General features: G+C 37.6%; 1 protein-coding gene across 41 annotated transcripts in view; it reads right to left on the bottom strand.

Moving 5' to 3' along the window:
- The window catches only part of ano1a (anoctamin 1, calcium activated chloride channel a), a 380680-nt gene that overhangs the window by 19716 nt on the left and 346978 nt on the right, over positions 1-13986 (bottom strand). For all 41 annotated transcript variants that reach the window (XM_051923706.1, XM_051923669.1, XM_051923693.1 and 38 more), the window contains one exon: positions 215-399. In XM_051923706.1, the coding sequence (XP_051779666.1) occupies positions 215-399 (185 nt within the window). The remainder of the gene's footprint in view (positions 1-214; positions 400-13986) is intronic.

The following is a 13986-nucleotide window of genomic DNA, read 5'->3' as shown; positions in this document are numbered from 1 at the left end:
TTTTTTTTTTTTTTTTTACATAAAGTGGCTGACATACTGTACAACTTAAAACAGAACTATGTATGTGTTCTACTTATTCTTCCAAGATTGCTCAACAGAAAAACAATTCTGACCAAAACACTGAACATCTAGCAAATGTAAACCAAAAGCACATACACAAATCTTACAAGGACAAGTGTAAAAGACAAATACACAGAGAGGAGGGTATGGATACCTGCAGACGTCAACCCTGAAGCCCAGCTGTAAAGAATCCAAAGGTTCGGTTCCAGCCTGGAAGTCACTGACGTTGAAATAAGACAAGGTTTGATTGATGAAGCCATGCATGGAGCCATCTGGACTGTACATATACAAGTACACAAGGCGTGGGATGAAGTCAGACGTGAACGAGATCACAAATGCCTGCATGATTAAAACAAATAGTTTTGGCATACACATTACATCAAACAATATACAAATACATGCCTGTCTGGAAAAATATAAACAAATAAATGTCAATCTAAGATTACTGTTGATCAAATCTGGAAAAAAACAAACGTCAATACAGGATTATCATCGATCACTTTACGAGAACAATCAGCAAGTATTCCGATTGACTGTGTACTCAAAATCTCACATGCTGTGTTTCTAAAAGGATTTAGTCTTGAATATTAAGTTTTATCTCCTTAAAAGATGTTAGTTTTGAATACACAACCAAATATCTACAGTTCCCACTGCTGATGTTAATACCAACAGATCTGATATTTACTGGGCATTGATAGAATTATTCGCTTTCGTTGCAAGATTAATGCACAACATAATAAAAATTAAAGAACAATTTTCAATATGAAATTTATTTTTATTATTTTTTCAATGAATTTTTCATTATAAATTTAAGAAGTGTTTTATTATTAACAGATATTTCCAATCAAAACAGTAACTTTATTTACTCTATCCATGCAATGCTTCAGCTTTCTCGAAACTTATGTAATGAATAAAATTAGAACCAAATTACAGTACCTTGTTATTCTTAGTACAGAAACATGCCAAGACTGAAGCCATCACAGCTAGGTTCTACTATAACTGTAACACCACCATCTACCCAGCCATCAAGTTTGTAACCTGCTTATCTAGTTTGGGGACACAGACGCATGTAATCTGAATAAAATACAACACCGCCACCAACTATGGCATAAGAACAGCACTCATGATCATCAATTTAGCAAAAAATGTAAGATGTATAAATCGAATTATCAAGTAAAAATATAATAAAGTAGAATATACACATGGATGGGTAGTGCAAATGGTTAGCAACTACAGTAGACTATATGGAAAACAGGGCCCTACCTTGTGAGGCACACCTCAAATTTACACCCTTACAAGGAAGGCCTGAATACACAAAGATAAACTGGAGCTGGGCAATCTCTTTCAGCTAAAGAACTGACATTTTGTGTACCTGTACATGAATGTCAACAACTGCAATGCATCCAAAAGTGTAAGGAATCAGCCCTACTAAAGGACATGTCCCATTACACGACTTTCCCAGCAATTTTCAGTTGTATGCATCATTTACATCATTTCAGTTTAGCTGGAGCAGTCATAGTGCACTTCCATGACCACCCGTCACATAGTGGGACATTACTCAGTGATCCAGTCCAACTAGTGCTGCTTTGCAGTAAGGAGATTGTGGGTTCGTTTCCCGGGTCCTCCCTGTGTGGAGAGCGCTTTGAGTAGTGAGAAAAGCGCTATATAAATGTAAAGAATTATTATTATTAAATCATACAAGTCTGACTTTGTCTTAAGTCACAGAAGAGGGGCTGTGTGTGTATACAAGAGCTGGCAAACAATGAGCGCTCAGATGGAAGTACAATGCATGGAATGCAGAAACAAAAATTAAGGAATGCCATGCATTTTAGATCTCGCAAATACAGCAGAAGAGTGGCTCGTCTGTTTGATCTCTCATGGAATGGAAAAAGAAAAAAAATGATTGTGGCTGAACTCACCATACCTACAAAGTCTCTGAACAGAACTGGCTTTGTCAAACAGCACATTATAGGTCCTCAGAAAAATGGGTGAGCTTGGCATACTTTGGAAGTTGGAAACTATGCTGGAAAGTCATCACTCAGTTGGGTAATTTAACATCTCCTGCGATGTCTAGTCATATAAATTGACATACTCGGGTGACATGCTTGCCAACTGCAGTCATCCATTCTGACATCCCCTCCAACTAGAAGTTATGTAATGTCACATCAGCTTAAGAGAGGGAGGAGAGGTGATAGTTAAAGGGAAATGATCACAATTTTCTATATGTTAATGGGGAAAAGCACTTTTTCCCATATGGGCACTTTGGGGAAAAAAAAATGCGTTGGAAACAATGCAGCCACTTTTGTTTAAAATCAACAGGACAAAAGTACCAGTGACATCAGTAGTATAGTTAGTATTCGGCTGGTAGAAGAACTTAAATCCAAATATCCATACAGAGGTTAGAGGATGGGCTGGCCACACGCATTGACACTTGGAAATCAAATTCTTCCACCAGTTCAATTCTACACCCGTGATACCAGTGGTCCGCTCTTCTCTGCTGATTTATATGAAAATGGCTGCATTATTTTGCATTGCAAGTCTTTCAAAGCCCTCACAAGAAAGAATACTTTTTGGTAGTAAAAGACTGAAAAACATGACTGTTCTATTTTAACATGGCAGGTTGCCCTAGTACCATAGTACATTAAATATTGAAATGACATGCAGAGTACCATAAAGGGTGAAAATGATTGTAATCAACCCTTCTTTATTATATAGATGTCATCAATCTTGCAAATCTTTGTCAAACAAAGCAGCACCAAACTATATTACAGTAAGGCACAAGATGTTCAATATTGGCCAAAGTCATTATTGGTCTCAATCCACCAAGGTGAAACTGGCCTTATATATCCCATTTCTTCTGATCGGAATTAACTTTTCAAGTATTGAATTTGGGCACAAAGTTTAAAGCTAGAATAGGCATGCCTACTGGCCGGCTCATACTTTACCTTTACCCTATACTGGTCTCTCTGAATTGCGACTTTCTGTCAGTGTAGAAGCATCTTAAAGGAGATGCCTCCATACAGAAATCTAGGTTTACTGTCATGAATGAAAGGACCTGACCCTTTAAGTGTGTTACCAAAAAGATATACAGGCCTTAAATGAATCAGAACTGGTATTCGGAAATTGGGAGCAGAATCGGGAACAGTCGGTAGGTTGTCGTGGTCTTGTTTTGTGAAAAATCTCCTTCATGAGTGTAATGTTAGTTTGCGGTGAGGAAGTGCAACACCATCACTTCATTTATATTGCACATTTTCATACCAAAAAAGCTCAAATTGCTTTACAAGATGTGAAAGAGAAAGTTACAAGAAAAGAAAAAACAAATAAGATTGGGTAGGAATAACAACAAAGAAAATGCATTTGTGTGACTCGATCCAGAGAAAGTGAAATCCTACTTTTGGATTTGGTTGTGTCAGTGGTACAGAATAACTGTTTTGCAGAGAGTGAAACTCGCCTCAGAAGCCCCTGTTCCTAAATCACTACTGACAAAAGACCTACTGGTAGGATTAAAATATTCAATTTTTCATCAGAACTATTGGCACCATTTCAATATCTAACTGAACATTAGTATCTTTCCTCCCAAATAAATCATCCATCTCCAATAACCCTGGACTGTAAAAATAAAAACTGTCAGTAGTGGCCTTCCCAGTAGCAATTCCAGGGCTACACATTATAAGAATGTTGAACTACATATCATTTAGTTAAGCAGGTGAACTTTCCTGAGGAATATACTGTAAGACAGCAAAGGCTGGGAAAAACTGTAACAGTCTCCTAATCTCTTGGTTTTAAGAATCCTAGAGATTAAGAAAATTAGAGGGCACCTGCAATTTGCAGAAAACTCCAGTCTGTTCAATGCACAGCTAGTTGATTTGGATTTGCATCACTCTACTTCCAAGCTTCCAGATCCACAAGGACAGTAAGCAGTGCTGAGTTCAAAAATGATCTTTAAGGACATGCAATTTGCAATATCAATGCAACTTTCCAGTACGTCAAACATAGCCAGCTAAAGGAGAAGCCCTTAATATGGCTAACCGAACGCAAGCAAGCATACACTGTTGCAACACTCCATTCTTCAGTAAAGACGGACGTTTTTGCTTCATTCTGAAATGTTGAGATGAGTTTCACGGCCAGTTCTGTCCATTTGGACACTTTGCAGGTGTACAGGTTCTCTTAAAAGATTTACCACTAAACAAAGTGCATTATTCTGAGCACTAATTTCCGTGGAGAATAAACTGACCAAGGTGTAAAATTTGGAATGTTAGACCCAATTTAGAACAGCAGATGCCCAAATAAAGTTTCACCTTCCTCTTTAAACCCAAGTACACCACATTGTAGCCAAACGTAGAAGGGAAAGAATCTAAGAACACTTCACTATATTAGACCTGCAAGATAATTCAGAAGATGGTAGGACTATGGTTTGTTGCGGTGAAGGGTATTCTGAAAATCATTTCATGTCTCCTAACAAAGGTGTCACTTTTGTGACATGTTAATTGATTAAAATGTAGTTATTTTATTTTTTGCCATTCTGTTGGTGATATCAGGGTGTTGCCATTTTGAAAATAGTGTTGTTCTTTTTTAGGCAGTTATATCATTTACTGCTGTCAGGCATTGTTGCCAGCCACATGATATGTGCCTGCTGCATCTGTCATCACTGTGCTGAATATACAGGATTTAACATGGAGGAGCACCAACTACCACAAAGAACAGAAACAAAAAGACATTTTACTTAGTGTAGTCAGGATAAATCATCATTAGTAAGTGAAAGAATATTTGTATTGTGGTGTGTGTGTGTGTAATTTTCATGGAGTACGTGCTCTGTGCAACTTAAAGTAGGTTTTCTGTCTTTCCTGACATCTACACAGAGTGACTTTCAGAGTTATTGTGCTTATGAATAAATTGAAAGTTTTAAATTTTAAATGTTGTCTTCTAATAAATACAAAAAATGAAATGAACACAATGCAACTAATTCTATTTTCAAATGCATTGACCGAATTTTAATAAAAACAAAATTAACACACCAGCACATTTACAGCAAACATGAGGTACTGGGCATTCATTTGTGAGCAATGCACATGATGTAACGGCCCCTCTTTCACAGTAGCTGCTTTAATGAAGTTTTAAGACTTAGTGCACATATACATTTTTAACAATACCTGAGGTTAAATACTAGGAACAGCTGATATGTGGATACCCACTTGAAATACAAGAACATTTCATATTCTAATGCAAACAATTAAAATGGGGTTATTGTGCTTGGTGCACATTGTCTAATCGCAAGCATGAGATTACAAGGCTAAGCAAATGTGTGATCAGGTGGGACTTCAGAAAAACATGATCCACACACTCCAAAGGATCAGTAACAATTGTAGTTTTCATGGCCCAATGTACACACATGACTCATTCTTTTGTTAAAGCTGAAGGCAGCTCCAGTGGATACAAGCTATACCCCTGCCCCTCCTTTACTCATCTAGAATTTCTCAGAGTTACGCTGATGCTAATGGGTTCTTCGGAGAAAACCACTTGGACAGGCAGTTTTACTCCAGCATTAACCTAATCACACGTATAGTAGATTTCAGACAAGATAATTTTGCATGGAGTATACAGCTCTGTAAAAATGCAGTGGCTTATCCTATACTCTTTAACAGCATGGGCCATACGTTAGAGCCAAATAAACCTTAACTATTTTACAGCAATAACTTATATAGCAGCTTTAAAAAGAAATCCATATTACAACATAAAAAAAATTGGATTTTGAATGTGCTCAAGGGTAAATACACACAACCCAGCAATAGAGTGCTGCAAAATTGCAGGAGTGAAGAAGTGTAACACTGGTCTCAGGCCTCAAAGGGTTTACGTAGGTCTTCCGTCTAGATGCAAAGAATTATTATTATTATTATTATTTATAGATGAAGGTTAGCAGAACTTCACGGACAGACACTGAGTGCTATTAACATTATCCATCCTTCTATTTTCCTAATCCGCTTACCCAGGGTAGGGTAGCTGTAGCTTATCCCAGATGATCATCGGGCGCAAGTCGGGGAACAATGCCTGGATGAAGTGCTAGCCCATTACACTCAATCACATACAGAGGCCAGTTTAGCAAAGCCAATTCGCCTAACCTGCATGTCTTTGTGGGAAACTGGAGAATACCCACGTGTCTCATTTCCAGTTAAGTTTTGCTTCTTCTTCTTTTTTTTTTTTTTAAATATAAGTTTTTGCATGCATAATTAGCCATGTACCCAGCTACAACCTTAAAACAAGCCTTAAAGAATCCCTTTTCATCCTCAGAAAACAAAGGAGGTCCTATGAAATAAACATAAATGAAAGATATATTATTATTTACAAGGCGTTTTTCTTCTTGATAGAAGAAAAGTGCAAAGCATCTGGAGAGATAGATAGGAAGCAAAAAGAAGTTCCAGCTGTGGCTTTAGCCACGGCTTCAAACTATGGAATGAGCTAGTCTAGTGCTGGGCAGTATGACCAAAATTCTACATTACGGTATTTTTCAAAATTATCCCGGTTTCACGATATTCGATGGTATTTTTTTCCCATGCATGAGTGGATGTTAACCACATTTTCCACTGCAATTACTGCAGAAGACTGGCTAAGAATAACCTGCTCCACTGTCATGAGAATTGTACAAAAAACATTTTAATGTGCACACAAGTATTAATACTGGTTTGCATGGCCCCATAAAGTGATAGTTTTCAAGGGGGTGTCACTAATGAAGAGAAGGAATCAAATTTTGACAACATATTTTCCAACCATCCAAAGAAGCATTTAGACTTAGTAAAATATCCAGAGGTGCTTGTCAAAAGTTGTATTGCACTGAACATGTCTTAGAAAACTGTGGTGGGTTGGCACCCTGCCCGGGATTGGTTCCTGCCTTGTGCCCTGTGTTGGCTGGGATTGGCTCCAGCAGACCCCCCGTGACCCTGTGTTCGGATTCAGCGGGTTGGAAAATGGATGGATGGATGGATGGATGTCTTAGAAAAGGAATAAATAGTAAATATTTTTTGTAAACCAACTGCACTTCGTTAATGTTAACAATCTCTGTCCACTGACATGTTAGTGACTTTTTAAACAACTTCACCATCATTAAACTGCATGAAATTTAAACTAATTGTCCTCACAGGTGACGCAGTGGTAGTGCTGCTGCTTTGCAGTAAGGAGACTGTGGAAGATTGTGGGTTCGTTTCCCGGTTCCTCCCTGTGTGGATAGCGCTTTGAGTACTGAGAAAAGCGCTATATAAATGTAATGAATTATTATTAATAAATAATAACAATAAAATAAATAATAGTGCAACTTCCGGTAATAATACTATTACTTTAAGACTTCAAACCCAGGTGCATTACACAGTATTCACCAAATAAAAACAAAACAAGTGAAAATTGGTGATGACATCTTTACCAACTGAACCATCATTAAGGCAAACTGCACTGATATGGACCTTGCTTCAAGCTAAGCTATATACATAAATAATAAAACTGCAACTTGCATTTACGTATAATGCTATTTGTGGTATAGCCCTACAGAATCGTATTAGGGCCACGGTGAAGAAAAAAAAATACGGACACAGTAAAGAAAAAAAAACTATATGTTAAGAATAAAGTCGACATGTTGACTTTATTCTCGACATTTCCACTTTAATCTCGACGCTTATGTCAAGATTAAAGTCGACATTCCTACTTTATTCTTGACGTTTATGTCGAGATTAATGTCGACATTTCCACTTTATTCTCAGTTTATTTTGTCATTAAAGTAGAATGTCGTAAACTAAACTTCATCCTAAAATCAATGTTTAATTTACTACATTTTCTCAAACCCCGTCATAAGTTAGTGTAGCACATTAAATGCTTTGTGTTAAGTTTTTCCCGACCCAGTTGTTAATTGCTACACTCTTCTTAAACTGACTTCCTCTTGCATTAAGAGGAGGCGCAGGCAGTGTTCACCGCACAGAATCCATTCACTTCATGATATTCTCTGAAAATTTAGAACGCCAAGATAAATACTTGATATCATTTTCATTCTAAAATGCATTAAAACAGGTATTAAACATGCACAGTGGTGCTGCTCCCCTGCAGTAAGGGGTCCCCAGGTGTACGTTCAGTGTAGAGAACTTTATGGCAGGTGTGATGAGGCTCCAAAAAACTGGCTGTATGAATGGGTATTGCACAGGTTTAACTTAAATATTGTGTAAATATTAGGTTTGTGATCTGGTGGTTGGAGACACGAACACAGAATTCAATGGATGTTCTTCTGAGCGGGCTTTCTTTATTGCATGCGTGCCATCTGTCTGACGTACCAAAACCCCAGTTCCTATCCTTCCTTTTTCTTTCTCCATATAACCAATCACCACACGATAAACGTCTTTGTGGAATTAAAACTAGTTATAATCTTAAACCATTGAGTGTTCAGAACTTTGAAAAAATCTTCGTTATACATGTTTAATTATGCCATCCATTCAGAGTTACACCCATCCCAGCAAGCATTCTGTGCAAGGCAGGAGCAAATCCTGAACGGGGCACCAGCACATTGCAGGGTGAATACAAGCAATACATACACTAGCAGGGTCAATATAGCAGAACAAAACCCCACATCCTACATAACTTTGAAAGGAAACTGAAGCACGCTGAGCAAACCCACCAGAAAAACATGCAAATTCAAGGCAGGGAACACCCAGGACCCCCATGCTGCGAGGCAGCAGTGCAACCTCCACGCCACCATGATTAATACATGCTTTAATGCATTCCATCATGAAAATGATATCAAGTATTTATCTTAGCATTCTAAATGTTCAGGGAGCAGGAATATCATGAAATGAATGTGTTCTGTGTGCTGCCTGCACCTCCTCTTAGTGCAAGAGGAAGTCAGTTTAAGAAGCACGTAGCGACTAACAGGGCCCCGGGAACACTTTACACAAAGCATTTAATGTGCTACATAACTTATAAACGGGGTTTGAGAAAATCTAGTAAATTATATACTCACTAAGATGAAGTTTAATTTACGATGTTCTACTTTAATGACAAATTACAAGAATAAAGTCAACATGTCGACTTTAATCTTGACATAAACGGCGAGCATAAAGTAGAAATGTCGAGAATAAAGTCAATATGTCGACTTTATTCTCGTCATTAGCGTCGTGATTAAAGTGGACATGTAATAATAATAAATTCAACATGTCGTCACACTATTACACAGTACTGAAAAAAAAATAAAACAAGTACAATTTGACTTACAGTATTACCCAGTAGTATAGAAACAGTATTCACACATTTGAACATAATGGTCCACATCCAACCATTTAAAACTCCAGACAACAGACACGGTTCCTTTTTTTGGCAAAAGTTCTCCTGTGTCATCATGTTCAACTTTATCGTCTGGTACAGCTTCAGTTTCGGAATGTCTGTCCATTTTCACTGTTCAATACCTTGACTAATGCATGTACTCCGTTGCATGCATGTTTAGCGGTGCAGCAGTTAAAATGGTCCTCCCCCTAAACAGTTTCCCGCTATGCCACATTCTGAATGTTGTTTAGGCTATTTAAACTGGTGTTGCAGTATAAGAAAAATCCATATCATAACAAAAATAAAAAATGGTTTTTGGTATGAACCGGTATACCGCCCAGCACTAAGCTATTCCCATGCTACCACCCAGATAATGTGTACACCAAGAATGGAACTCTGTTAGTGCAATTTTATTTACTTATTCCTATTTTGTGGCCTTTTGATGAATTTGTTTGTGGTATTCATTCCATTTGTGTCTTTTGTTATTTTAGGCATGATGACAATGGTTAGCACTGCTGCCTCACACCTCAGATCACATTTCTAGCCACAATAACCAGTCTAGCATAGTCGGCAGATGCTTCTCTAGCCCTCAGGGACACTTAGAAGAACATAGCACCATTGTAAGCCACGCAAAACTAGTTCAGCTACTCATTCCTCATTGATTTCAATGCATTTTGAGGAGTTCTGTGAAGTTCCCGAACATTTCCCCGATTTCAACGAACTCACGCCCAAGTGAACTCTGCAAGGTTCACTCATCACGAATCATTATATAAATAACAAGAACATATTACAACATTCTTAAGCAAATTCAGAGCCGTGTGAAGGTGGAAAAAGTTTGTATCAGGGTTAAGGCCTAGATGTGGTAATGGACCACCACAGGAGCAAACTCAGATACATTCATAAAAATTTGCAATCACATGGATTGAATTTCAACATGCTAAATAACTTAACATAGCCTGACGGAGGCCTACACATATACTTGCACTGGGATGTTGGAGAAAAACCACCAGAGTACCCAGACTAAAACTCACATTGGCACAAAAACAGGACATGTAGACTTCATACTGACAGCAATCAAGCACAGGACTAGGACCTAGGACACTGGATCCATGAAGTGACAGCAGCACTAGTTTCTATATTATTGTGCTGCCATGGCAATAAGAATTGTTTTAAAAATAACATTAGATAAAAGTCACAGAAAACATGACATCTGGAACCAGGAGCTCTGGACTCAATATAATGTAGGGTAAGAGTTTAGGTACTGCAAAAATGCATCTATCACTTATGTATTATTATGTAATAAAGCTAAACAAACACTTCTTTGGGTCTTCATAACACAAAGCATTGGTAAAGTGTTTTTCAATTCTGCAAGGTGATTGACTTATAAAGTCTCACTTTGGAGCTTAACTGAGACACATTTCTCTTGATATTACATACTTTGTATAAGACCATATCAACAAGTCATTTTACCATCAAGTCAACACGCCACACTGCACAGAGATGAATAACCTATCTACTGATGTTTTGTAAGTGCTATGAAGACCAAATGAAGCAAATGTTAAGGTCTTGTTACATACGAGCAAATGAGTAATGAATGCATTTTTGCAGTAGCTAAACTAAAATGTTACCTGATACAGAATTGTCAATCTTTATGTGGCAGTTTTCTACAAGCTCATGTTTCATGTGTTCACAAATGATAGACAGCTGAGCAAGCACACAATTTAAAATGTTCAATATACTTATCATTAAGAACATAACAGCAGTTTAAATATCATGCACTAGCCAGAGGGATTTGCAAAAAGCACATTATCATGGCTGATGAAACTAAATAATGCAAAATGAAGACTTTAAAACAACAGATGTGTGATTCAAATGTACTCATTGATGTTATGGTTAGGGAACTCCTCCATACATTTTCTTCTTTTTGGATTATTATTCACGTTAATAATGCTTTCTTCAATGATCAGCTAGATTGAACTATTTAAAGGAAGATTTTTCTTTATTCACTATAAAAATAATTCTTCTGATCAGACACTTATTCAAAACACTACTTGCTGACATTCAAAAAAGGGGAGTTATACAACTGCAAAAGTAAAAAAAAAAGTAAATGAATTGATGTCTGATATGATCATGCATGGTTTCTCAGCATTAACATAGACCATAATACAGGTGGGCATTTGTGATTTGCCTATTTGCGGGTTTGTCATCAATAATTAAATGAAAATTTTGTGAAGTTTTTAGCTTATTGTGGAAAACCTCAGATGATGCTGTAGCATCATTACTTACATGGACTGCAAATCCCAGCAGCCCTGGGAGTACTGCATCATTGGGTACTTTCAGGAGTTGCCACGAGGGCTGCTGGTTGAAGGAATGGGTACACTAGTTTCAAAAGTGAGCCACAAGAAGCCGGGAGGATTGCAGTTGGTGATGTCTTTTTGTTTCAACACTTTATCGCACAACTGGATAACAATTACACGCATTGGATTACAGTTTTCTCTGGATTTATGTTCTTGTCCTGTGCCTACTTATTTGTATGATTTTATCTGGGTTCGAAAACATCATCTATGAAACGCTCCCAACTTCTACAATCTTCACATACATAGGGTTTCATGATGGGACAAAATTTTACATAATTTTCAGAAGGTTGTTCACGGGGGATTTCATTTCATTAATACACCACCATCATCATCTGCATTTATGAAACTGGACTGTGTTGTGTTTATCGTTTTCTGCTTAGTGTTGAATTTCTTATATATCAGTAATATTAATCATTTTTGTTATTTACTACCATAAATATACACACAAATTTATTATACAAAATAAAAATTTGAAAAAAAGTACAGTTCACTAAAGAACTGCTGAACTATGCACTTTGTCTGGAGGACGCCATACATCTTTATCTCAGCAGCCGGTCTCACAATCATGATTTGCTTGCACAGTGATCAATCTGTCTCGCTTTTCTCATACTTTTTTGCATTCTTATTTAGTGCAATAAACTTGGAAAATACAGTAACCATGGGGCCAAAACATATTTGTGTATTATATACACAATAAATGCACACAACTAATAGGTTTTGAAAATGTACTAAAGCTAAACATTTCCCACTACTGACTCTTTGTGACCATGAGCAAGTCTCATCTGCAGGTGCTCCAATGGAAAAGAAATATAACTAACTCTGCCTCTGAAATATTTTAAGTTGCTTTGGATAAAGGTGTCAGAAAATAAATAATAATAAACAACAAATCATTTCAGTTCATGAATGTTTGCTAGTACATCGGCCTGCAAGTGCCACCTACATGGCCTAACCCTCTAACTTTATTAGTGTTCTGCTCAGGGTTTTCTCCGCAGGATTTGAGGACCTGGTAGCGTAACTTAAAAGGAGTAAAGAATACATAAGGCAAGCTTACTTGCACTTTATATTCTGTACAATGAAGTACTGTATGGAGAAGCAAATGTTGGTCAGACAGGCTGGTAAGAATTTCATCTGACAATACTACCTCTACCTACTACTATAGTGACATGGTGAAAGCTCCAGGGACATTCCTATATTCCCATACTGAGGAAACACCAGGCCAGTTGAGTAAGGCTTAGAAGGGTAAATAAATTACTACTCCAATGAAAAATGTTATAAATGGAAAAACATGCCAAACAACAAGTCAGAAAACATATGCATAGTTAAACATTGAGGAGTGTTCTGGGATTTAGTTAACTGTTTTCAAAGATGGAGAATTTTACCTACTTCAAGGACAGCAGCTTTGTTTCTTCCATTTCGTCATATTCAAAAGTAAAAGTGATATCCATCCATCCATTATCCAACCCGCTATATCCTAACTACAGGGTCACAGGGGTCTACTGGAGCCAATCCCAGTCTTAAACTGCTGCATTCAGTGTTTTAATTGCTCCTTATTAGCAATAAGATGTAAAACAGGGGTAGGCAATGTTGGTCCTGGTGAGCCGCAGTGGCTACAGGTTTTCATTCAACCCAATTGCTTAATTAGAAACCAATCATTGCCAATCTCAGACCTTATTTAATTTTATGGCTTGTTAGTCTGTGCAATGTAAGGCTCTTATATCGTAGATTTTTTTCCTTTCCAAGGATATCATCCAAATGATTTGAAGCCTAAAACAGATCATTTTCAGTCTGTCACATTTTTCTATTAAGTGTTTTATTAAATCAAACAGTGCATGATGAACACACACAGATGTAATTGGAAAAAAGCTAGCTGGAGAACTGCTGGCTGCTTTGTCTTTTACATCTTATTGCTAATAAGGAGCAATTAAAACACTGAATGCAGCAGTTTAAGATTGAAATAAGCAATTAAGGTTGGAGAACCCTGCGGTGGGTTGGCACCCTGCCCAGGATTGGTTCCTGCCTTGTGCCCTGTGTTGGCTGGGATTGGCTCCAGCAGACCCCCGTGACCCTGTGTTTGGATTCAGCGGGTTGGAAAATGGATGGATGGATGGGTTGGAGAACCTTAACAAGCGAGACCACTAAAATGAAGCATTAAAATGTCACTTAAGCAATATGTGCTTCATCAGCAATAATTGAGTTCTCGTTAAGGAACTGGGTTGGAACAAAAACCTGCACATACTGTGGCACTCCAGGACCGATGTTGCCTACCCCTGTTCTAGATAAATGC

Source organism: Erpetoichthys calabaricus, chromosome 2 (genome assembly GCF_900747795.2).
Source record: "Erpetoichthys calabaricus chromosome 2, fErpCal1.3, whole genome shotgun sequence".
NCBI classification, from domain to species: Eukaryota; Metazoa; Chordata; class Cladistia; order Polypteriformes; family Polypteridae; genus Erpetoichthys; species Erpetoichthys calabaricus.
The sequence above is the reverse complement of the archived record's forward strand: the minus strand, read 5'-3'. Positions and strand labels throughout refer to the sequence as shown.